Source organism: Plecotus auritus, assembly GCF_963455305.1.
Source record: "Plecotus auritus genome assembly, chromosome: 6".
In the NCBI taxonomy this organism is placed as follows: domain Eukaryota; kingdom Metazoa; phylum Chordata; class Mammalia; order Chiroptera; family Vespertilionidae; genus Plecotus; species Plecotus auritus.
Window position 1 is genome coordinate 101,514,957 of NC_137773.1, and position 27,013 is coordinate 101,541,969.

Here is a 27,013-nt window from a genome sequence, read left to right on the forward strand (position 1 = left end):
GACCTAAATTGTTGCATATAACAGCATTTCTATAGTGTTACAGGCTCTGAGAAGCTTCACAGAAAAATCTTAACTTTGCTCACCAAACTGCACTATGCTTACTAACTTGCCAGTGAAATTCCCAGGCATCAAGATCTGTCCTCCTGCTACGTGTACTCACTGTGAGGCATCTGAGAAACAGGGAAGAGCTTCCAATACTGGAGTTATGTTAGTATCTGATACCAGGAAATCACAGGGACTACAGGGTGTTTAGCTACTAGGAGAGTGCCTGATTCAATATTCAGTCACTGACAGTAATCAAGTGTTTACTAACCACTCAACTGACAAGTTGTTGGTTCCTAAGATCAGAACTCAAAATGCACTTGAATGTAATACATTGAAGTCTTTGCTACTAATTAAAGATGTTTAATTAAAAAATCAATCATCACTACTAATGGCAACGAGATAAACATTTCAAGGCTCAAATTCATAACATATATAAAAAGTGTTGACTACCATTTATAATTATTATAAAAGTCCAAGACTAGTCAAATGTATACTTCATGCTGTTTTAGTTGCTTGCCCTTCATCTAAATTAAGAAGTACCACTCAAATGTCCATTATACAAGTTTGTTGACATTAAACCAATAGTAAAAATTAGGGTTGCAGAAGAAGGCATTTTTCCAAAGTTCTGATTCAAATGTTACCTATGAAATATTTCTATTTTAAGACATTTGTAAAAAATAATTATACTAAGATGTGCTATATAGTATGCTACCTTAAAAAAGAAATCATGGGACTACCAATCTATTGACAACACTATTCAATTAACGTCTGGAGCAAAGAACAAGTTTTCTTGTCTTTTCTAGTCACAAATGTGAATTTCTGAAAAATGTTATCAAATGGCTCTGACTTCTTGGTCTTCCTTAAAGTTCAGGCCTCCACAGGTTTAAGATTAAACTGATCAAGGAAATACACTATCATTTATCTCTATGAATAAGAATTTCCCCCTCAAAATTGTTTCATCAAAACGAAAAAAACAAAATAGTAATTAATAGGATATTTTACTTGACCTCCCATTTCAGATATTTTTATCCATCCAAATGGCTTTTCTGTTTTTATGGACTACTTTCGAATAAATATTGTTATATAGTTAAACTTTTAAAATAAATTTAAACTGATAGAGTGTTGCTTTTGTTTTACATATTTTATATATCAGAATTCTTCAGAAACTCGTTTTTAAAAGTTTCACTGATGTGTTTAAAACCACTAACTTTGACTTCTAGATCATTTCTTTCTCTTGCATAACTTCCTTCACTATGGTCTTATCCACTAAATAAGTGCACAGGCTGGTTGTCCAGAACATCACATAATTCAATTTTATCACCAGTGACAACTTTATCACACTTCCTGCAGGCTCTAGGGCATCTGCCGTGGGGCTGGTGCTGAGTTTCCCAAGGGCTCTGCAGTCTGGAATGCATTACCCAGGGCTCAGAACTACTAATATGCTAAGAGTGAAATTCTCCTCCATCAGCGGAGTGGGTCTAAGGGACAGCCACAGCCTCCTCTGGAGCCTGGTGGGATGTCAGGCTGAAGGCAGGACCCTGGCATCCTTTCACTTCCTCTCCCACTCAGCTGGCAGAGGAATAAAAAGCTAACAGTGCTGCCAAAACTGGTTTGGCTCAGTGGATGGAGCATCGGCCTGCGGACTGAAGGGTCCTGGGTTCGATTCCGGTCAAGGGCATGTACCTTGGTTGCGGGCACATCCCCAGTAGGGGGTGTGCAGGAGGCAGCTGATCGATGTTTCTCTCTCATTGATGTTTCTAGCTCTCTATCCCTCTCCCTTCCTCTCTGTAAAAATATCAATAAAATATATTAAAAAAAAAAAAAAAAAAAAGCTAACAGTGCTGACAGGCTTCTGCTGATTGAGGTCTCCCTGCTTTGCCTCGTATGTTTTCTTGAAGGAGAGACCTGGATTTAAACATGCCTGCTGAGCAATGAAAGGTGCTTTACCTGTTCTTTTGAAACGTGTTGGCAAATATCTTGTCTTCATATCTCTGTCGAGCAGCATTGCCACCAAACCCAAGAAATGTGGCCACATAGACTCGGTACACATGCTCAGTCTGGTGAACGTCACACCCAAGGTTAAATTCAGCCAGCAAGTTCTTAGCTACTTCTTCCTGACGTGAAGGTAACAAATGTTAGTATTTTAAGCAATACAAAAACAATCACCCTCTTTAAAAAGAAGGATCTAAAAAATTCTCATCTAAATGAAGCAAAAATTTCTGCTTTTGTATTTCCTTTTAAGCGTCCCTCCTAATTCAATATGACAATTCTGACTTAAAAGATTTCAGGTGCTTTGCCCATGTGTGGTATTATTACAACTTTTTGAAAAAGGAAGTTAGTAACATAGTTCATTTCTGCTAACCTAGTAAATCTATTTAAGGAATCCTATGCTTTGGAAGTAATCCTAAACATTGACAAGTCTCTCTACACAAATGTCCTTTGCAATTCTGGGACAGAAAAAGCTGGACATCATCTAAATGTACGACTCCTAGGAGGGTTTATAACTTATGCTAATCAAGTTCATGGAGGAAGACATTTATGCACTATTAAATAAAGGGCACAAAACTGCATAAACAGTAAGATTATAACCATATTTATAAAAACAATAAATAGAGAAAAAAGAATGAAAAGAAGTAAAACCAAAATGATAACAATTTCTTCAGATGATTCATCCTTAGGACATTTTTAATACTGATTTGTATTTTTCAAGCTTGCTTTATATATTTTTTTTACTCTATTCTGAAGAGGATGACATGACTTTTTACTGAGTATAAGTTTCTAGAAGCATGTCTAGATAGGAAATAGGAAACACTGATTGTAATACTTGAATTTACAAAGCACTCTTCTAAGGAGTTTAATAAATATATCATTTATTGGGCGAACACTAGATGCCCAGCAATGCGTTAGATATATGCACTATGTCATTTAAACCTGATAACTCTATGTTAGAGGCACTTGCATTCACATTCATAGATGGAAACCAGCTCAGAGAAGTTAAGTTACTTGCATAAGGTCACATAACTAGTGAGGACAGGATGACGATGCAGCCTAGGCTTCTTGTCCAGCACCAGTCTTTTTAACTATGACAATACGCTGGGTGAAAGTGGAGGGGACCAGGCTTTGGTATTAATTTACAGCAGAATGGAAACTGGGTGATAAAGACATGTAGCAACTCAGGAATATATCTGGAAACCCTTCTGCAGCTCTCCACACAAGGCCACCAGCCTCTTAGGAAACTGCAGCGATAGAGAGCACTGAAGGGATGGAGAAAAGACAGTAAACTGAAGTTCAGAAACGTAGCATCAGTGAATACAAACCTCAGTCCTTTCTGGAAAAGCTGAAAGCTATTTGAACAGTTAAAAAAAAATATTTTCCCTAATTATATCAAGTTATCTGATGCTGTTTTAAGTTTTTCAATCCCTGATGAGAAAAAGAACTGAAGAGAAAATATAAACAAAATTCAAGCATGTGATTGGCACGTATTATCAAAGAAAAACTCCATGTAAGTTCAGAAAACAAACCAGCTGACTTCAATGACCAAACACAAACGGCTTAGGGAGGTTTGCCTTGGCTTCCTCCTGTCTCCTTTCTCCTGGGTTGAGCAGAGGTACCTCAGCAAGCACAGTAAAGGCGTGTTCAGACTCAGAAAACAAAACAAAAATGGATGGAGACATGTTAAATGAAACCAAATCAAAAAGAAGAAAATTTGTACAGATAATAACCTGCTGTGAGGAGGCAAAGCTTACAGTTTTGGGGACTTCGTATGCTATCTGAGTTGACACGCCTCCCATGTCGAGAATACCGGCAGTTCTTTTCCGGAGAATGGCTTCACTGCTCTCACTTCCAGGAATGTTAACCTCCACAACTGCCTCATCATCTGGAAGCATGAAAAACACCCATTGGAACAGAACAGATCCAGAGAATTGGGATCTCTGCAAGAGGCACCATGTTTTCACGGTACGTTTCAAACATTTCGAGGCAAACCCAGCCTCCTCTTCCCAACGAAAATCAAGCTGTGCGAAACAGCAACTCCTCTCATCCCACCCTACACTTAGCTGTGTCACAAAACTTAGCTCCTTTTTATCCTTTACACTACATAGAAAAAGGCATAATTTCCAGTTATACGCATTAGTTGGAAACATGATACTTACCATCTTCAATGTGCTCAAATCGTCCCAGGACAAAATTAATGCCGATCCAAGCATACACACCTGTAGACATTGCACAGGGTAAAGATAAGAATAGTTTTAAAATACTTTGTATAACTCTGATCAATGCTGTCTGTGCAAACATCTCGTTTATTTTACTCCCTGACAACCTGTGAAAACATCACCTGAAATAACACATTTCTACTATGCATTTTATCTTTTCCTAGTGGCTTTAAAAGAAAACCCTAGTTTAAAATTTAGTTTCATATCATTTACATAGGTTGAAAATATAAATCCTAGAGGCTAAGTTTCCTTAGAAATTTATAGTTGTTTTAAAATACTGGAGTTTTTATTTTTTATGAAGTTAAACCTATCAATTACAAGGTTTTAGAACAAGTTAACTTTGAATCTTTTGTTTCCTTTATCTCTTACTTTCACTCATTTGCAACACCTGATTCTCTTTTTACAACATTTCCTACATCCAATCTTAACCCATTTTCATTACCATCTTGACTTAAGCTGTTACAGAGATCCAATCTTCTACCCCTACTCTTCCTCTCCAACCCACTCTATTCTCTGCTACCAAACTGATCTACAGAACAAAGTCCACATTTCACAGCCGGACAATTCAAGACCTGTCCAATATTTTTAATTGAATAAATTGGACATGTAACATTCTCTAAGTATGATGTACAGTGTGTTATTGAATGCATTTATATACTGTAATATCATTGCCCTAATAGTGAAATTTATGTTACATAATCATGGTATAATTTTACTATCTTCATTATGCAATTGAATTTAAACCTGGTATTAAGTTCACCTGCGCAATTCACACCCTCAATGTTCAAGGATCAACTGTACTGTGCATTAGATCTCTATGACTCATTTACTAAACACCAACCATCTTACCCCCAACCCCCTCCTCTGGTAACAACCATTTTACTCTTTTACAGGTTTGATTTTTTCAGATTCCAAAAGTAAGTAATATTATACAGCACTTGTCTTCTCATGTATGACTTTTCTAGCTTGACATAATGTGCTCAAGGTCCATCCATGTTGTTGCAAATGACAGGATATTCTTCTCATGGCATAATATTTTTTATCCATTGATTGTTGATGGGTATTTGGGTTGTTTCCATATCTTGGCTATCGTGAGCAACGCTGTGATACACATAAGAGTGCATATATCTTGTCAAAGTCCTTTTGCGTTCCTTTTGGGCATAAAATATCTAGAAGTGGAATTGCTAGATTGTACGGTAGACCCATTGTTAATTTTTTGAGAAACCTCCATATTGTTTTCCATAGTGATTAGGCCAATTTACATTCCCACTAACAATGTATAGTATAAGCGTTTCCTTTTCAACACATCTTCACCAGCACTTGTTCTCTCATCTTCTGAATGACAGCCATTCTACAATAGGTGTGAGGTGATATCTCACTGTGGGGTTTTTAAATTTTTATTTTTTCCATTACCATTTTCATTGTGGTTGTAATTTGCATTTCCCTGATGACTAATGATATTGAGCATCTTTTCATGCTCCTGTTGGCCCATTTTGATGTCGTCTTTGAAAAAGTGTTTCATTCTTCTGACCATTTTTCAACTGTATTGTGGTTTTTTGTTGTTGTTGTTGTTGTTATTATATATTCTGGATATTAACCTTTATCTGATATACTGCTTGCAAAAATTTTTTTCTATTCTGTGGGTTCCTTTTCATTCTAATTGTTTCTTTTGCTGTGAAGAAACTTGAGTTTGCTGTAGTCCCATTTGTTGATTTTTGCTTTTTATGTTTGTGCTTTTAGTGTCATGTCCAAAAAAAATCATTGCCACAATGAATACTGATGAGTTTCTTCCCTAAGTTTTCCTCTAGACATGTTATGGTATTAGGTCTTACATTTAAGTCTTTGATCCATTTTGAATTAAATTTTGTGAGTGGTATGAGACAGGTCCGACTTCACTTTTCTGCATGTGTTTCTCCAGTTTTCCCAGCACCACTTGTTAAAGAGACTATCCTCCCTGCACTGGGTGTTCTTATCCCCCTTATTAGCTGACTGTATAAAGCAGGGGTTTACATCTGGGCTCTCTGTTTCCCTGGTTGATGTGTCTATTGTGACTGTACCATACTGTTTTTGTTACTATGGCTTTGTAGTACAGTTTAAAATACAGAAATGTAATACCTCCAGCTCTGTTCTTTTATTCTCAGGATTGCTTTCCCTATTCAGGGTCTTTTGCAGTTCCATACAAATTTAAGAACTGTCCTATTTCTGTGAAGAATAATGCCTTTGGTATTTTGATGGGGACTATGTTGAATCTGTAGATGGCTTAGGGTAGTAAGGACATTTTAAAAATATAAATTATTCTGATCCATGAACAAACACATACTGTCTTTCCATTTGTTTGTCTTTTTTGATTTCTTTCAGCAAAGTCTTATAGTTTTCATTGTACAGATCTTTCACTTCCTTGGTTAAATTTATTCCTGAGTATTTTTGCTTTTGATGCTATTTTTTCTTTTTCAGATGCTTCATGATCAGTGTAAAGGAATACAACTGCTTTCTGTGTATTGACTGTGTATCTTGCCACTTTACAGAAAATGTTGATTCAATGATTAGTCAATTTTTTGAATGACTCTCTGGGATTTTCTATGTTTATCATCAGCAAATAGTGACAATTATACCTTTTCCTTTAAAATTTGGATGCCTTTTATTTCTTTGTCTTACCTAATTGCCCTGGGTAGGCTTCCAGTACTATCTATAATAATAAAATATGCTAATATGCTAATTAGACCGGACAGCTGAACGACCTTCTGGACGAAGCTGCGGCTGCAAGGGCCGAGGGCAGCCACCTCAGCTGTGAGGGCCGAGCCCCTTGCATGAATTTCATGCATTGGGCCTCTAGTATTGTATAAAAGTGATAAGAGTGGGCATCCTTACCTTGTTCTTAATCTTAGAGGAAATACTTTTCCCCATTGACTATAATGCCAGCTGTGGGTCTGCCATATAGGGCCTTTATTATGTTGAGGTATACCCAATCTATTAAGGGTTTTTCATAAACAAATGCTGTAATTTACAAATGCTTTTTCTGTGTCTATTGAGATGATCATGCTATTTTCACCTTCCATTTTATTAAAGTATTAAGCAATTAAGCATTTATTGATTTGCATATGTTGAATCCTTGTTGTCTCGGGAATAAATCCCACTTGGTCATGGGGCATAATGTGCTGATATTGGTTTGCTAATATTTTGTTGAGAATTTTTACATCTATATTCATCAGGATATTAGTCTACAGTTTTATTTTCTTGTATTCTTATCTGGTTTTATCAAGGTAATGCTTCGTAGAGTGAGATTTGGAGTGTTCCCTTGTCCTTGATATTTTGGGAAGAGTTTGATGAGGGTTCGTGTTAATTCCTTAAAAGTTTGGTAGAATTCTCAGCCATTTGACCCTGGGGTTTTCTATGTTGGGAGTTGATTACTGATTCAATCTCTTTACTCGTTATTGGTTGTTTATTTCATACTGATTCAGTTTTGGTCAGTTGTGTTTCCAGAAGTATATTCATTTCTTCTAGGCATATCATTTGTTGGTGTATAATTGTTCATAATAGTTTCTTTTGATTCTATGCATTTCTGTAGTACCAGTTTTGTTATCTTTTTTATTGTTTCTCTGGTGTCTATTTCATTTATTTCTGCTCTGATCTTTATTATTTCCTTCATTCTACTAACTTTGGGCTTGATTTTTCTAGTTCCTTTAAGTGTAAAGTTAGGTTATTTGAGGTCTTTCTAATTTCTTAATATACATGTTTATTGCTATAAACTTTCCCTTCAGAACTGCTTTTGCTATATCCCAGGATATCTGATATGTTGTATTCCCATTTTCATTTGTTTCAAGATAGTTATTTCCCTTTTGATTTCTTTGAGCCATTGTTGTTTGGAATGTTGTTTCGTTTCCACATATTTGTAGATTTTTCTCACTTTCCTCTTGTTGACTTTTAACTTTATACCACTGTGGTCAGAAAAGATAGTTGGTATGGCTTCAATCTTCTTAAAATTTGCTAAAATTGAGATAATCTATTCTAGAGAATGTTCCATGTGCACTTAAGAATGTTGTTGCCTTGCCCTAACCGGTTTGGCTCAGTGGATAGAGCGTCAGCCTGCGGACTGAAGGGTCTCAGGTTCGATTCCGGTCAAGGGCATGTACCTGGGTTGCGGGCACATCCCCAGTGGGAGGTGTGCAGGAGGCAGCTGATGGATGTTTCTCTCTCATCGATGTTTCTAACTCTCTATCCCTCTCTCTTCCTCTCTGTAAAAAATCAATAAAATATATTAAAAAAAAAAAAAAAGAATGTTGTTGCCTGGATTGTTCTGTAGATGTCTGTTGGGTAAATTGGTTCTAACATGTGGTTCAATTCCAACGTTTTCTTGTTGATTTTCTGTCAGAACAATCTATGCATTGCTGACAGTATGGTATTGAAGTCCCCTACTATTATTGTATTATTACCTATTTCTTCCTTAAGATCTGCTAATATTTGCTTAATATATTTTGGTGCTCAGGCGCTGGGAGCATAAATAGGATGTCCCCAAAAATGTATACACACATTGTGAATAATTATAAAGGCAGTGTTTATTAAAATAGATTTCATTTTCAAAAATAAGCTATTGGCTGTTGAAGTGTGCATACATTTTTGGGGGACATCCTGTATATTTATGTCATAGCTTCTTGATATATTGACCCCTTTATCATTATATAATGACCTTCTTTGTCTCTTACCTTTTTTTTTTTATTTTTTAAATATATTTTATTGATATTTTACAGAGAGGAAGGGAGAGGGATAGAGAGCTAGAAACATCGATGAGAGAGAAACATCGATCAGCTGCCTCCTGCACACCTCCTGCTGGGGATGTGCCCGCAACCAATGTACGTGCCCTTGACCGGAATCGAACCCGGGACCCTTCAGTCCACAGGCCAACGCTCTATCCACTGAGCCAAACCGGTTTCGGCACCTTTTTTCTTGAAGTCTATTTTGTCCAATGTAAATATGGCTACACCTGCCTTTTTAAAGTTTTTATTTGCTAGGAACACTGTCTTCCTTTCACTTTAAGCCTATGTGTGTCTTTAGAGCTAAAACAAGTCTAAAGTTTCAGTCTATAATTGGGTTTTCTTTATTTTTTAATACATCTAGTCACTCTGTGCCCTTTGGTTGTTGAGTTCAAACTATTTCCATTTAAGATGATTACTGATTTGCAAGGATTTACTATTGCCATTTCATCTTTTGCCTTCTGGTTATTTTGTCTTCCTGTTGTTTCTTTATCCTTTTGTTTCTGTTCACCTTTGTTAAGTTAGTAGTTTTCATGGTGATTTGCTCATTCTCCCATTTGTTTGTTGTTTTTTGTATCTCTGCTCTAGAGTTTTGCTTTGTGGTTACCGTAAGGTTTACATGAAACAGCTCATAAATAAAATAGTCCTTTTTGGCTGACAGCAAATTTATTTCCATTTGCCTATAAGGGTTCCATCTTTTTACCCTTTCCCTTTTATATTTTTCAAGCCACCAATTATCTTTGTATGCTGTGATTTTGTTACTAAGTTGTAGTAGCTATTTTTAATGCTTTCCTTTAACTGTTACGCTATAATTGTTTGACATAATATTCTAAAAAGTTAGCTTCTAATATTGTCTATCACCTTAATCGGAGTTTTGTGTACTTTCGTCTTTTCATTTCAGCTTGAAGAGCTTTCAACATTTTTCCTAAGGCAGATCTAGTGGCTGGTGAACTCTTGTCAGCTTCTGTTTGTCGGGGAAAGCCTTATTTTCTCCTTCATATCTGAAGGATAACTTTGCCAGATAGAATAATCTTGACTGGCAATTTTTTTCTCTCAGCACTTTGAATGTGTCACCCACTCTTTCCTGGCCTATAGTTTCTGCCAGGAAATCTGCTGATAGCTCAATGGGGGTTCCTTTGTAGGTTACTGTCTCCCCACCCCGGATGTCTTTACAATTCTTTATCATTGATTTCTGACAGTTTCAATATAATGCACCGTGGAGGTCTTTTTGTGTTAAGATAATAGGTGTTCTAATAGATTTGTATATTCAGTTCATTCCCCAGGTTTGGGAAGTTCTCACTTATTATTTAAATACACTCTGCTCCTTTCTCCCTTTCCTCTGGTATACCCATTAATCTTATGTTGGCTCTTCTAATGGAATCTATAGTTCTTACAGGATTTATTCACTTTTAAAAAAATCTTAAGTTCTCTCTTCTCTTCCACCTGAAACATCCTTATATTCCTATCTTCGAGCTCATTTATTCTCTCTTCCATCTGATACGCTTTTTTCCCCCAATGCTTCATCGCATTTATTGAGTTCTTCAGCACCAGGATTTTTTTTTTTTAGAATTTCGGTCTCTTTGGTAAAGTACTCCTGTTTATTAATTTTATTCCTGAGTTCATTTCATTGCCTTTCTGAGTATTTTTGTAGCTTGCTGAATTTCTTCATAACAGCTTTTTTGAATTCTTTATCAATTAGATCACAATAGTCCATGTCTTTGTGTTCAGTTACTAGAAAATTGTCACTTTCTTTTTGTGATATCATATTACCGTGATTATGGTGTTTGATGACAGTGCCTCTGCTGAGCATTTCAAGTAGTGAATACCTTTCTTATCTAGGTAAAGCTTGGTTTATTTTGATTCTAACAATTCAACAAGTTCCTAAGTAGGGTACTTTCTTTTATTTTCCAGAAGGTGGCACTATAGCACAAGTTTTTGGTTTCCCTTACCAGAGCTCGGTAGGTTGGCAGCATGCGCATAAAAAAAAAAAAATTGATGGAGGGGGATTGAGGGAGAAGAGTGGCCACTGAGTTAGGGGAAGTGTGTGCTTAGCACTTGGTGCTTTGGGTGAGTCTACAGAACAGAGAGAGGTATTCTTGAGTGAAGGGTGTCCCAGATATCCATGGGTGATCTCTTTTCCTTTTCCTTTTCCCTTCCCCCAGTCATTGTGATGTCTTCTCAGAGACAACAGGTTCCTCCAGCTATAGCACGCACAGCCAGATAGACCCTCACTCACCATCTTCATCCTCCACCTTCTCTGCCAGAAAGGTTGTCCTGGCCTGCTGCATGCGTCCTGCCACTACTCGCCTGGCTCCACAGCCTCCTCTAGGATTCAATCCACCCACTTTCTGGTGGACAGATGAATAGATCTTTTAGGTGCCTGTGTGTGTGTGTGTGTGTGGTGATGATGTCACTAAGGCCTGTCCAACTTTTTCTATTATTAACACCTTCAAAAGGTCCGTAATGCAGTCAAACTAAAATATTTTTGTTCCTCCGTCTATAGTGCAGCTTTTTCAACCTGTGTTGACTCAAACAATTTCTTCTGCCTGGAATGTACCCTCTCAGAGCCCTACATATGCCATGCTCTGGCATGCTATAACTACCTTATTAGTTCAAATGCCATTTTCTCCATGATGCCCTTAGCTAGAAATAAATAGTCTCCCTCTTTCAAATTCCCATGATGCTTTTTCCTTAGCATCCTTAAGGTATCTAAAACTGTAACTCATATAGCAGTTAACTGTGTACCTCTCTTGCTTGTAAACATAATAATGGCAATGTCTGTATTTCACCCAATTTTGTATTCTCTACAGTGTCTTTCATAGAGGAGGCATTTGCTAAAATGTTAGATGACTTTGAAATAAATGTGTTTTTTTAAATTTCCATTTCTAACAAGCTATCACTCAAATAATGTCATTTAATTCTCAAAGAAATCATTTCTTTGAAAACAGAACTAATATTTTCTCAGTGTATCAAAGTCAAGAATAATTTCCCCTTCCTAGAGAGAAAATCAATAGAAGGCTCTAATAGCTCAGTAATTATCCTAATTCCAGAAAGCTGCGTATCTTAGGCAAGGAGCACAAAACTTTTCTACCAAAAGGAGTTTAAAATCCATTTCCTACATGTGGTGAAGATAAACTAAGTTGTTTTTGCAATGGCTTAATGTTTGGATAATAAAGGCCAGCCATGTAAGAAACTAATTTAAACATTTAAAAATTATAATATTTCCAAGCCATGGTTTTCCAAATTTTAAGATATTAGGAGTAATTTAATAAAAGTATACACAATGGGAAATGGAGAATTTAAAGCAAGTTTCCTAAATTTCAAAGTGAAGACCAATATACCAACCTTCCTGTTTCCCTGAAATTACTTCTGCATGAGAGTCAGAAAATAGAAAGTCAAAATGCACGGGGATATCAGTCAGAAGGTCTTCCAGGATGGCTTTCTGCTGGCTGTAAGACAATACAAAACTGTACATATCAAAAAATGTATACTGAATTTTTGTTTTTAAAAAAGGAACACCCCTCCCCATTATGGCTCTGCTATATCCTATATAAAGTTTAAAACCAAAGCAATTCATTGAAAAGATTATTTTAGGAATGAATTTTCAAGAGTTGTGTATATTATGTGATTCTTAGATATAAAACTACAAATCCTTAAACTAATAACATAGAAAATCAATTTTTTAAATGACAACTTTATAGTTTACTATTTACAGTCATAAACAAATATATTAAAAAGTATTTGGTGAGTTCTAGCTAAGAAATAGTTCTGGCACTATTCTAGATTTGAAAAAAAAGAAATTTGAATGTCTTCCTTTCGGTGATGATGATGGAAGAGGAGGAAAAGACAGAGGGAAAGGAAGAGAAGGGAAATGAGGAGGAAAATAAAACCACCACCACCACAACCACAGGCCTCGACTGCCCTTACCTTTCAGGAAGGACCCTCATTCCAGCTGTGCAAAGAATGTAGAGAGGGGTTTCTTTGTGTTTTGCTCGTGGCACATGCTCTGCAGCAAAGTTCAGGAGCGGAGAAATGTAATCACTGACTTTCTCTGGAGAGGTAGCAAATTCTGAAATGCCTACAGAAAAAGGACACCTCCGTTAACAAGCAGATATTTCAGCTAATAAGTTATACTTCTTTAATGTGGCTAATTTGAGAGAAATTCAAGCTATACACCATACTTTATTTTTTTCCTATCTCTCTGGCAACACCTTTCCATTTCTCTTCCTCAAATGATGGTACTAAACGTTCAGTCCCATGTTCTCTTATTCTTACTCATCAAAAATCACAGACCTAACTGAGCATCTGTATGTGTCAAACACTTGGAGTTGATTCCACAGGAGGTCATCACTGCCCTTGGGAAATGAGCTCCCACTTTCCTCACTCTCATGGTTAGCATCACCATCAGATTTCTTATCAGATCTCTTCTCCAATCTGCAGATCAGTGTGTAGTTACTGCCCAGTGAACAAGGCTCACAACCCTCTCACAACTCAAATCTTAACTCAACAATAAACCTGCTCTTACTGCCTGTTACCCACCTCAGTGACCACTATCACTAGTCATCCAGTGGCCCAAACTAATATCCTACATAAAATCCCTCTCCCTGATATCCTAAGTAAAATCCCTCTCCCTCATTCCAACATGTATTCTGGGTTTCATCCATTGCCTCTCCTTGGTTCCTCTCACATTTTTTTACTTCTCTTCATCTTTTCTGATTACCCCCACCCTCTGCCAGCCTACACATCCTACTGTCCAGTCTTGAAATTCCACAACCATTCCCTAGGCAAAAGGGGTCTCTTTCTGGCTTAAAATCCTTTTTGGGCTCCTCAATGCCCTCCAGATAAAGCTCAACTCTAGAATGGCATAACCTGCCCTGCATACTCACCCATCCTGTCTCTTCCCACATTCCTTCCATTTGGCTTCAACTATACTGAATAAAATTTCTACATCATACTCTGGCTTTATGGCCAATGTACCCCCACCAGGAATAGCCTTCTCTTTGCCTCCCTACCCACTTCCTACTTCTTTTCATCTGGCTAACTCCTCCTCATCCAGAGCTACTTCCTCTATGGAAGTCTTCACCAGCAGATCCCTGAAGATGAGCTCTCTTTTTTAAAAAAATATATTTTATTGATTTTTTTACAGAGAGGAAGGGAGAGGAATAGAGTTAGAAACATCGATGGGAGAGAAACATCCATCAGCTGCCTCTTGCACACCTCCTACTGGGGATGTGCCCACAACCAAGGTACATGCCCTTGACCGAAATCGAACCCGGGACCCTTCAGTCCGCAGCCGACGCCACTGAGCCAAACTGGTCAGGGCAAAGATGAGCTCTCTTTACATTCTATGCCAGCCGCTTTGTTCTATCCGGCCCGCAGAGCCGAAAGAGCGGAGGGTTCTCTTGCTCTCCCCTCCGCTCCTTCACCAGCAGCAGTGTTAACATGGCAACGTTGGGAAACACGGCCGCAGCTCCTTCTTCTGAGTGGGTGGATTTATATCCGCCCATTCAGTAGAAGGAACAACCTCTCAATCTTCCAGAGGCTCCTTGTAATGCCCACGGACGCGTCTCCCGACATCACCCTGGGAATGCGTAGACACGTTATCGTGGTGATGTAGGGAGACACGCCCCTGGAGAGCACAGTATCAGAGCACAGTTTGAAATGAATAAAACTATTGAAATTAAAAGAAAAAAGACCGTACCCTTTTATGTAATGATGTTTACTTTGAATTTATATTAGTTCACACAAACACTCCATCCATGCTTTTGTTCCGGCCCTCGGGTCCAGTTTAAGAACCCATTGTGGCCGAAACCGGTTTGGCTCAGTGGATAGAGCGTCGGCCTGCGGACTGAAGGGTCCCAGGTTCGATTCCGGTCAAGGGCATGTACCTTGGTTGTGGGCACATCCCCAGTAGGGGGTGTGCAGGAGGCAGCTGATCGATGTTTCTCTCTCATTGATGTTTCTAGCTCTCTATCCCTCTCCCTTCCTCTCTGTAAAATATCAATAAAATATATTTTAAAAAAAAAATTAAAAAAAAAAAAAAAAAAAGAACCCATTGTGGCCCTCAAGTCAAAAAGTTTGCCCACCGCTGTTCTATGCTTACCTTTATCTCTAGTCCAGAGGTTCTCAACCTTTCTAATGCTGCGACCCTTTAATACAGTTCCTCATGTTGTGGTGACCCCCATCCATAAAATTATTTTAGTTGCTACTTCATAACTGTAATTTTGCTACTGTTATGAATTGTAATGTAAATACCTTTGTTTTCCGATGGTGCAGGGTTCCTCAAACTACAGCCTGCGGGCCACATGCGGCCCACCGAGGACATTTATCCGGGTGCCGCCGCCTGTCCTGCTTAGCAGCCGACTCGTCCCAGGCCCACAGTGCGCATAGGAATTTGTTCATAGTTGTTTTTTTTAAACTATAGTCCGGCCCTCCAACGGTCTGAGGGACAGTGAACTGGCCCCCTGTTTAAAAAGTTTGAGGACCCCTGGTTAGGTGACCCTGCTAGCAGTTCTCAACCTGTGGGTCACGACAACATGAGGAACTGTATTAAAGGGTCGCGGCATTAGAAAGGTTGAGAACCACTGCTCTAGTCAAAGCATTCATTACCTTATCAAAATTACCTATTAACTTGCTTGTCTCATTTCAACTGGAAGTTTCTCAAGGGCACAAACTGTGTCTTGTTCAAATTTATATTCTTAGCACTAACACAGTGTCTAGAAAATAGTAGGTGCTCAGCAAATACTTGCTGAATGAATACATAAGTAGTGAAAATTCCTGTCACTGAGCCTACAATACTAAAGATGAGGGGAATTTCAGAAGTCCAAAAATTCCTTATTTCACAAAGTAGGAATTTGTGGACCCTCACAGAGTAGGAATTTGTGGACCCAGACAGATAACTGTTGCTGTAATGCTATACATGAGAGACCATGCTTCCAGGTAGAGAAGGGCTATAAAAAGGTTCTTGATTGTCCATTTCAAGCTATAACAAGTGCTATATAGTTTGTTTTTAAAATCCTGGTGAATTTTTCATTCGATCAATTATTACTTTAATACTGAAAATGTTTCTAGATTAGGAATATATAAAAATTTCAGGGGTGGAAAAATAGAAAAGTAAAAATTAAAAGTCATCCACTAAGACTTAGAGAAAAAAATGATCTTTGTTAACAAAAATGTACTCTGATTCAAAATAATGCTTGCAACAAGAGACTCAGATTAAGTTCCCTTTCTTTATCCTGAAAAAGGAAGTAGAGATTTTGAATTTTCTGAGCACTATGCTGGTACCCAGATGCCCAAACATCAAGGGACAATAACTTGTTTGACAGTTGCCTACAGAAGGAAGTGGGGTCTGAATTATTCAATGTAGAATGAGTAGGACTCAAGGAGTCTACAGTCTATGTAATTAGGAACCATTTTATGACGACAGGTATTCTATTATGTTACAATTGAAGGTCCCTTCCTGGCCAGGTAGCTCAGCTGGTTAGAGCCTCATCCTGGTACACCAAGGCTGCAGGTTCAATCCCTGGTCAGGATACATATAAGCAGCAACCAATGAATGCATAAATAAATGAAACAATATACCAATGTCTGTCTGTCTGTCTCTCTTAAATCAATAAATAAAAAGTTAAAAACAAAACTAAAGCTCCTTTTCACTTGTTTTTGAAATAGATTATGATAATTATTTTTATCAACATTCAATATAGTTTAAAAAATAAATTCCTTGGGTTGTTTGGATTTAATATTTTACCATCTAACATATTTGACAAGATGAAATTAAAGTACCGAATCTCTAGTGTCTTTGGTTCACTGTATTAAATCAGTGATTATCAACTATCAAGACATAAAATGCTTATTTCAAGGTCCTGACACCTTTCATTCCTAATGTTATTGAAGAAGAGTGCTGCCTGTGCAAATTATATAGATACAAAAAAAAAAATGGTTGAGAATTACTTATGTACATTATCTAATGGGGAAGGCACATCTCAATTTTTCTATAACTCACAGACTTAGAAATTGTATATCTTTAAAAATTGGACATATTCTTAGCCAGTATTCCTCAGTGGTTAGAGTGTTGGCCCATGAACTGAAGGTTCTTTCTTGAGTTTGATTCCTGGTCAAGGGCATGTACCTGGGTTACAGGTTTGATTCCTGGCCTCAGTTGGGGTGCGTGCAGGAGGCAACCAATCAATGTGTCTCTCAGTGTTTCTCCCCCCGCCCCCTCTCCCCCGCTCCCTTCTCTTAAAAAAAAAAAAACCCACAAAATAATGGGAAAAAAATCCTCGGGTGAAGATTTATAAAAACAAAAACAAAAACTGGACATAATGAAATCCAGTTCTTCTAAGGTCATCCTTATTAAATAATCTAGACAATTAGAAATACATTGGGGCAGCAATTTTTTTAAATGACAAACATATACTAATGTATTATTTCAAGTACAGATTTTTATGAGTATCTGAAATTGCCTTGTCATTAATGAGTGAGACCAATGGCTACCCAATAGGAAAAATAAAATCCTACATAATAAAAAGCTTATATGCAAATGGTTGTCATGCCCTCATGCCCTCATACCAGAACTGCTCACTTAACACTGGGCAGAGAGGAATGGGGGCCAGCCAGGCACAAATGAGCTTGCGATAGAGCAATGGGGACCAGCCAGGCTGCGGCCCGGGAGAGGGACAAGCCACCCATCCTGTGGTCCTGGGTGCCAGCAGCTGCACCTGTGCCTGTGGCCCAGGAGAGGGACAAGCCACCCACCCCGTGGTCCCGGGCACCAGTGGCTGCGCCTGCAGCCTGGGAGAGGGACAAGCTGCCCGCCCCACGGTCCTGGGCGCCTGCGAAGGCGGCCCAGGAAAAGCCACCTGCCCACAGTCCCCTGCGGCTGTGGCTGGCCCAGTGAAGCTGGCTCAGGTCCTGGGTGCCTGCGGCCAGCCAGAGGGAGGGAAGTCTGGGTCTTGGGTGCCTGCGACTGGCTGGAGGAGGGAATCCTAGGTCCCAGGTGCGGGGCAAGGCAGAGGCGGTTAGGGCCAATCAGGCCAGCAGGGGAACAGTTAGGGGTGATCAGGCTAGCAGGGGAGCAATTAGGGGTGATCAGGCCAGTAGGGGAGCAGTTAGGGGTGATCAGGCAGGCAGGCAGAGGTGGTTAGGGGCAATCAGGCAGGCAGGCAGAGGTCCCAGATTGCAAGAGGCAGTCGGACATCCCCTGAGGGGTCCAGGATTGGAGAGGGTGCAGGCCGGGCTGAGGGACACCCTCTCCCGTGCATGAATTTCGTGCACCAGACCTCTAGTCCTTCCATAATTAATGTCAATTAGCAAACATTTGAGTAGACACCATGAATAAGGTAAATGCTGCAGAAGACAAAAGAAAGACATGGTGTTTGTATATTTTATTAAGGTGTTAGTCGCCTTATGCAAGGATAGAAAAAAATAAAGGAAGTGAAAAAAGTAAAACAAGGAGAACAATTGGGTTCTGCTATGAGATAAAAGGAAAAATATGAAACATCACAGAGAATGAAAGGACAGAACGTGTATATCAGTCAGATATTTATCACTTACATACCTGGTTTTATTTTCATAACCACTGGCTTTCGGTTTTTATCCCTCATTTGTCTGATATCCAACAGGTCATGAGGGTTGCCATTATGCCTGGGCCAGCAATAGACAAATATTCGAGACCCACTGCTACCACAGTCCACCACGATACCATAGTTCACATTGGGGTTATTGGTGTCTGTAGCTTCAATGTCAGTGACTCGTGCCAAGTACCTAGTTTAGAACAAAAAACATATACTTTTGAGACAGAGAATATCATTCTAAACCTAAAGGATTAAGTTCAATAAACAAACACCAAGTCGGTGCTTTCTAAGTGCAATGACACCAATATAACATTTTTACAACTGCCAAATGATCAGTCAAAGGAAAACAAGTGACAGTGATAAAGATAATCTAAATCAGATACACTCATTATTCCTTTAAAGAAGTTCAAACAAGTTCTGAAAAGCAAAATTACTTCCCAACTATCAATATTAACTGAAAAATCAGCTTAAAAGACATTATAGGAGGAGCTTATGTTAAATCCTCTTATGAGGAGGATTTGGTGGTTAATGATTAAACAGTTTCAGACAGTTTAATTTTTCATGCCATGCTGTATTCAGTGCAGCATCTGTTTCCTACAGCTACAGGCTCCTTAAATGCCACCTAATCCCAAAGTCTTGAAGCCATGAAATGAAGGTGTGGCATCCCATCTAGAAAATAAATGGTTTGTTTTCTCTTACCTTTGAAACTTTTTGTCTCTGGATAGTCGCCCATATTTATTTCGGATTATGACAACAGAAAAGTATAAAAGTGAAACAGCAGCAGCCAGAATACTAATAACAACAATTTGGCGTAAATTGGTATTCAAAATTCGAGGACATCCCACTGGAGAGATGCTAAAATGCCAGGAAGCAGGAAAAAGACAGGAGATGCCAAGTCTGAAATTCCAAAGAAAAAAACAGATTCTAAAGCACTCTGCTCCAAAGAGGACTCCCTTCACCTAAACTGATCCAAAACAAGACATTCAGTTTGAGCTGTCCCAACTTCCCTGCTGATAGGCATCTGTATACCTGCACTTTCCATATTACTACTTTGCTACATAACTCATTAGTCATGTGCTGCATAAAGATGTTCCAGTCAAAGAAGGACTGCATATATGACTGGGGTCCCATAAGATGATAATGAAGCTGAAAGAGTCCCATCACCTAGTGACATCATAGTGCAATAACACATTACTCATGTTTGTGGTGATACTGGTGTAAACAAACCTACTGTGCTGCCAATCGTATAAAAGTGAAGCACGTTTGTGCACAATACATAATACTTGATAATGATAAGAAATGACTGTTACTGGTTTATGTATTTACATACTATATGTTTTATCATTACTTCAGAGAGTACTTCCTACTTATAAAAAAAAGGTTGCTGTAAAACAGTATCTCATGTTATGTGGACAGCAGCCTCATATATCTCCTGCTTACTGCATCTCTTGAATGCATCATCTTATCTTGTGTTTGATTTAATCTTGTGTTGTTTTGTACAGTGACATACAAGCTTGTAGTCTAGGAGCAACAGGATAGGTATATAGTAGGCCATACCATATAGGCTTGTGTAAGTGCACTCTGTGATTGCACAATGATGAAATTGCCTAACAATGCATTTCTCAGATAGTATCCTTGTCACGAAGCAGCACAAGACTGTATTATAAAATTATATGAATGAGAATTAATACTGATGGTTATGACACTTCTGTGTTTTCCCCCCTTTCTTGAGAGAATTATGCAGATTATTATCTGTACCCTGCTTTGTTCCAAAAAATTAGAGATAGCTTACAAGAATAAGTTCAATAACATAAATAAATCTAAAACACAATCAGATTTAAGGATTATGAAACCAAAAGACAATTTAGTACATAGGAATGCATGTAATAAGGTAGGTCTTAAATGGTGGCTGAGCATCCTCATGGCCAATAATGTTGCCCATTAGATTAGAAACATATAAATATCTTAAAAGGAATAAGATTTTCCTAACACTGAATTCCAAGGCAAATCTCTCCCTGAAGATTAAATGAGAAAATAGTATCTTTAACAACATCCCCATATCAAAGTCAATAAATGAGCTATGTATGTCCTGTGTTTTTGGAAATATTCCTGAAACATTTTTGCAAATAAACACTTCTCAGTTTATGTCAGGAATGAAAGGTTTCATTAGGCTTGAAAAAAACTTGCTAACTTTAGAATAAATTTTATTGTTTTCCAGTGAATTTCTACACTCTCTCCTTTAAAGAGTGATTCATGGACTCACAGAAGAGTGAGGTATCCTACTAACCCAATGGAAATTTCCATTTGTAGTTTTTAGTCTGCATGTGGGTTCTTGGGCCAGTCCATGGAGATTATCATCCCCTCTGAGGCTTAGAGACAGTTATCCTGTGCTTAATACAACCCCTTGCAGATTCCAGCACAACATGCCCTTTACGATAAACTACATTAACTCCTGCAGAGTCCACCTGGCATTATCACGTTCTTTCTGTGACAGGTGCCCATGGGCCCTGAAAGAACAATGTTATAAAATAGAAGTGTAGCACAACTTTGAACACTTTTCACTTAGGATTTATATCCTCCCCCCCTCTCCTCAAAATCTGTTTCTGTGACACCAAAATCTCGGGCTTCTACTGCAGTGATTAGGCACCATCACTCACCTCCCCATGTTGACAGGTCAGAGGTCAGGCAATGTTCTGGGAGTCAGTCTTCAACCACTATTACAGCAACAACGTGTCCTCCCAGAATCAGAACCCTCCTGTTTCAGGAAGTAAGAAAAATCATAAAGATAGCACAATCTAAGAAACGTCTATGTTCTTTATCAACTATATGTTTAAATCCCACCACATATAATCTGGTACATGATTTGTGCACTAAGGCTGTTAAGAAGGGTTTATTCTGAGCATGTAGCTTCTGCATTAGCACTAATCTGCAAACTCCTTGAAAGGATAGCCCCTGTCTATCTTTCTAGTCTTATCCCCTGACAGATAGACAGATATGTACCCTATGCTCCAGCCATCTTAAACACAAGCTGCAAGTCGCTGAAATGTCCTACATTCCTCTGCATTTGTAGAATGACTTTTTGGGGCCCACCTGTTGGCTTTCCTATGTAATCTTAGTGACACAAGTCAAGCATGATTCCTCTGTGAGGACTTCCCCAATCCTCATATCCCCAGAGTATTTGCTCATCACAGTAGTGGGCTGCAGTATTATACTTGTGGCTGGCTGACTTTCTCATCACAGGGCAAGCCCCTCGGCGGGGACAGCCACTTATTCTTCTGTTTCTCCAGTGACCAGTGCCTATCACACAAGTGACGAACAACCATTGTTTGTGTCACGGATGGGAATGGGAGATGCAAAGATGAATCAGACATGGATCCAGTCCTTAAATTTCTAATGCAGGAGAGGGGAAAACACACACACACATACACACACACACACACACACACACACACACACACACAGTGTTAGTAAGGCCTACCTGACAAAGTTAAAAATCACTTCAATTAGTTCAGGTTTTAATATGGTGCCCACATTGTACCATAGACCCAAAACTTAGGACAAACAATATTTGTGACTTAAAATTTTATACAAAAAGGAAAAATATGTCAATTACCTGGGTGCTTAAATGAATTTTAATTTTTTTGTAAAGTAGCTACCTTTTAGCATTTGACTATAGTGAAATTACTACAATATACCTTTGTTAGAATTCCAGTGACTCAAAGATCTCAATATTTTAAACATCCATTAAAATGTAAGATTACATAATCTTGGAATGGGTAAGGCTTTTCTACAATATCAATGTCTCAAACCTAAATGAAAGAAAATACATCTACACATGAGTTTAAGACTTCTGTATGTTTAAAAATAAAAATCCCTTCCCAAATACATAAGTCTGGGGAAAATTACTTACACCATACATGACAAAAGGTAAATATCCCTTACATATAAAAAGTTCATAACATAAATACATAAGAGAAATACGGGGACAAGTGAGCAAGGATAATTGGAAATTAATGAACTAAGAAATACAAATGGTTGATAAAAATAACTTCATTAGTATTTAGATAAATATAAATAAAAACCAAAACTTTACCACTATCAGATTGGCAGAAATTAAAGTCTAAGGATTTTTTACTAACAAAGGGGAGGGAGAAAGGTCATGGATGCTGCTGGGGAGAACTAAATAGGCACTAACCTTCTGAGGGCATACTGGTTAACAGATATGACCATTTTTAATATGCTTACCCTCTGCACAATCTATCACACATCCAGAAATCCATACTTAGAAAACAACAGGATAAAACTATATACCCATCATAGTATTGTGCATAATAGCAAAACATTGTTCCTAAACTAAAGTGTATTACAAGCGGTGGGTTAAGTTAAACATGGCCCATTTATGAAACAGAATACAATGTGGCTATTAAAGGTGATTGTGCAGATCCATATTTATTGACACGGAAAAGATGTCCATGATATATTCAGTGGAAAAACACACACACCATGCATAACAGAGGGCAAAATGGAAGGAGAGAAACCAAAATGTTAACAGTGGTTAGTTATTTCTGAGTAGTGAGAAATGGATCATCATTATTTTTTTCCCTAGGCTTGCCTATATTTTTAAAAGGGCACATATTAATTTTATCATTAGAAGAAACAACAGAACTATTTAAACAAGCTACCTTTGACCAATATCTTCCGTTTCCAGCATCAAATCCTCTTCTGGGTAGATCAAGAAAGCCTAGCTTAAAAATTCTTCATGACACAGGAATTCTGATCTAAACATTTTTTTTTTTGTGATAGTTGAACTAAAGAAAGAAAGAAAGAAAAAAAAAGAATGCTTTAGTTAACAGCCTAAAGTCAAGGTCCTTGGGGGAAGGAAGGCCTTGAATGATTCAATGATGAGTACTATAAAGGGTACTGAGGAATAACAAACCTGACTCCAGTTTCAAGGAGTTTGCAGACTGGTTACAGAGATAATACTGATACCCAGGAAATAATCAAGAGTACAACAAAAAAACAAAGTTAAATCAAGAGTACAACAAAAAACAAAGTTAAATTATTCGGACTAACAGAGTTCAGAGAAGAGCACAAGGAAGGCAGGTAAACAGGAACCGCTTCCTGAGTCAGAGGCCAACTTTGGATGGGGGAGGATAGAGAATACATTTCAAAAGAGAAGATGCACTGTTAGGATGATCATAGCAAATTTAGTAAATGTTATTTAATCTAGTGTTTGTCTTAGGACTTATTTTTGAGATGTGAGGATTTAAAAAAAAAGGATAAATAAGTGTCCGGTCGACTGGTGGGCCATTCAACCAATCAAAACGTAATATGCTAATGATATGCTAAGGGCGCTCAACCGTTTGCTATAACGTGCACTGACCACCAGGGGACAGATGCTCTGACTGGTAGGTTAACTTGCTGCTGGGGTCCGGCGGACCGGGACTGAGTGAGATGGGCCAGACAAGCCCTGGAGCCCTCTTGTGATCCCTCCCCGGCTGGCCAACCTACAGCGTTCCTCCCCGGCCCCGATTGATTGTGCACTGGTGGGGTCCCTTGGCCTGGCCTGCTCCCTCTCTCAATCTGGGTCCCCTCAGGGGATGTTGGAGAGCCTGTTTTGGCCCAATCCTGCAGGCCAGGCTGAGGGACCCCACTGGTGCATGAATTCGTTCATGCACCAGGCCTCTAGTATTACATAAAAATGCCACATTTTCAAAAGGTCTAAATTATGTTAGACCTATCATCAGAAAAACCCATCTCTCTCACTGAAAAAAACAACAAAAAACCCACAACAAAAACAACAGTGAAAACCATATATATCAATTGCAAAGTGAAATGGTTTCTGTGGTGAAAGATGCAATAAAACAGATATTAGCAAACTCTCAAATCACATGCAAACAAAATCATAGACAAATGAGATTCTGGAAGAGCTAGACCTCTGAGTAAGAAAAGGCAAATGACAGGAAGGGTGCTTAAAAAGGAATGATGTGAATATTAGAGGTTACAAGGAAGAATTTTTGTGAGAGTGAAAGGAAGGTGAAGTGAAGGATACTCAGAGCACTCAGTTGTGGGGAAAAGACATCAAAACAACTTGATTCATTCTTTGTTTTAAGAAGAATACATGGAGTTGCATTAGCATCTACATTTTCTTTAGCATTGATTTTTAAATTTAAAATGTTGTCCCCGTTTTAAGAGATCTTTTTCTGGTCACACTTTTTCTGAATCACCTCTGTCGTTTCCCAAATCTGAAAGTCCGACTTTCCCCAAGTTTCAGTTCCACATCCTGAGCTCACCGATGGCTGTTATCATACACTCATTTAGTCTGAGCCTCTGGTCACAATCTTTTGACACAAATTAATACCACCTTCCAAGTCCTCCAAGTCTAAGAGAAGCATCACCATTGACCAGGGGTATCACCTGGTTCTTAGCTTTGATTCCCACTTATCTGTGTGCTATCAATTCTGCCTCAAAAAATCCACACATCAAAAATGACCACAGAACACACCACAGGTCTCTAGGCAGATCACTCACCTTCCACCTTCACTGTGAACACCACCCTTCAGAAATAACTCTCTGTAAAACACCACCTTCAAAACATAACCAGCTCAAGAACTTTTGGACAGCAACTTTTCATCAACTGATCCCATCTTATTTCACCAACCTTGTTTCGCCTCAGCCACAGATAACATCTTTCTGCCCTAGTGAGGTGGGTCTCTTCTCTCCCACACAAGCTGTTCTCATTCTTGCCTTGGCCCTTTAACATCACTTCCTCCTACGATGCACTGCTCTCAGCATTGTACTTCCTTCAAGGCACAGGTCAATGTTTTTCTTTGCAAAGATTTAAACTGTTATACTTTCTATTGTTTTCCCACACTCTGAAACTTGGTTCATTTTTAAAAAAGCATGCTGAATAAATATATAGAAAACACACATATAATATAAATAAATATATAACTCCTCAGATGAACTTTGTTTTTTTTTTTTGTTTTTTCTTTCTAGACTGTATACAAGGATTGAGATTATGCATTCCCATTAGGGCTAGAAAAAGGTAAACCATACATTCAGTAAGCAACAATACAAGTGATAAATTAATGTTAAGGTAAACACAGACATAAACTACTTATACAAATTCGTATTTCGTTTTATAACTCTGCTAATGTGTCAAGCAATTAACAAACTTGATACAAAGACAAGATGACATCAAATATAACACAAAGAATATGATTCTTTTAAGTCTCTTCAAGGCTGGAGAATTAGGTGTTATCATTACACAAGGAAGGGCACAGTCAAAACGGCAAAGTGAAATTAAACTAGGGATTAGAGTCACCAATTTGGAATTCTTTAATAACCTCTAGTTTCTCTTTTAGCACGGAAGCTGCTGAATTGTAAAGCATCTCTTTTCTTTCCTGATAGTGATAAATGTTCTCTGAAAATGCTCTGCACCAGTGTTCCTCTAACTGGGTTCAGGGACACCGTATTCTAGAGAATAAGAGAACTAACTGTTTCTTTAAAAGGTGTCCACGCATTACTTAAGTCTGGGAAACATTGTTCTCAAGACTTTATTGCTCAATTCGTTCCATCTTTTTTCAAGGGGAAATCTAAAGCATGAAATGTAATAAAAGCAAAAACGATGCTGAACGTGACTGTAAAAGCAAGGCGCCAGGCAGAACCCCTGGGTCTTCGGTGCAGCATCCCTTCTCCCGGGCAAGGTCCCTCCGCAGTATGCCCGGATCCGCCCACACTACGTGTAAGAGGGAAAACCCAGCGCGGTCACCACAGCTCGACTGCCAGGCTTCTCCTCCCAGGAGCTGGGGGAGAGCACCTGCCGCCCTGAGTCACGGGCACTGACGGCCCGGGCGCCCGGATGTGGCCGGGCGGCGGGGGCGGCTTGGACCCAGGGAAAACCGACCGGAGGAGCCGGGAGGCTCGCGGGCAGAGGGGTCGCCCGGGGTCCAGGGCCCTCGTCGCTCCGTCGAACCGCAAGGTCCAACTGTCTCCGCCCCGGCCGGCCGGCCGCCCTCCCAACGTCCGCGCCACGAAGGCCGCTCACCCGTTCTGCAGCGCCTGACTCGGCTGCCGGGAGTCCCAGGGGCGGGGAGCCGTGAGCGGAGCGCATCACGGCCACCTCCGAGAGGCGGCAGCGGGCACGCGCAACCGGCTTCCCGGAGGCTCCGCTCCTCCCCGGGAGCCACACCGCCTGCCGGCCTCGCCCGCGGTGCGTCACGCCGCGCCGGGAGCGCGCGCGCCGAGGGGCGGGGTCTGCGCCGGGCGGACTGGCGTCACGTGCAGAGCTGTCTTGCGTCAGACAGCTTGTGAGAGTGGTGTCCCGGAAGTGGCCAGCTCCGTGGCTGCGTTTCCACTAGTCGTAGTCTGGTTGTCAGAGAGATACATGGTGCTTCTGACACTGCAGGTTATCTTTCCTTTGTGCTTCTAAGGA

At 39.2% G+C, this 27,013-nt stretch overlaps 1 protein-coding gene across 3 annotated transcripts in view; it reads right to left on the reverse strand.

Annotated features, from left to right (window-relative positions):
• ENTPD4 (ectonucleoside triphosphate diphosphohydrolase 4) overlaps nucleotides 1-26,808 on the reverse strand; it is a 33,793-nt gene extending 6,985 nt beyond the window's left edge. Inside the window, exons 1-10 of one of the 3 annotated variants that reach the window (XM_080671666.1) lie at nucleotides 26,627-26,808; nucleotides 23,259-23,384; nucleotides 21,234-21,331; nucleotides 19,276-19,473; nucleotides 18,561-18,766; nucleotides 12,932-13,082; nucleotides 12,350-12,453; nucleotides 4,197-4,256; nucleotides 3,768-3,922; nucleotides 1,993-2,159 (exon numbers count right to left, since the gene is read on the reverse strand). In XM_080671666.1, coding sequence (XP_080527792.1) covers nucleotides 1,993-2,159; nucleotides 3,768-3,922; nucleotides 4,197-4,256; nucleotides 12,350-12,453; nucleotides 12,932-13,082; nucleotides 18,561-18,766; nucleotides 19,276-19,473; nucleotides 21,234-21,241 — 1,049 coding nt within the window. In that variant the 5' untranslated portion in view covers nucleotides 21,242-21,331; nucleotides 23,259-23,384; nucleotides 26,627-26,808. The remainder of the gene's footprint in view (nucleotides 1-1,992; nucleotides 2,160-3,767; nucleotides 3,923-4,196; nucleotides 4,257-12,349; nucleotides 12,454-12,931; nucleotides 13,083-18,560; nucleotides 18,767-19,275; nucleotides 19,474-21,233; nucleotides 21,332-23,258; nucleotides 23,385-26,626) is intronic. The other 2 variants (XM_080671668.1, XM_080671667.1) reach the window with 2 other exon arrangements.
• Nucleotides 26,809-27,013: the final 205 nt, after the last annotated feature.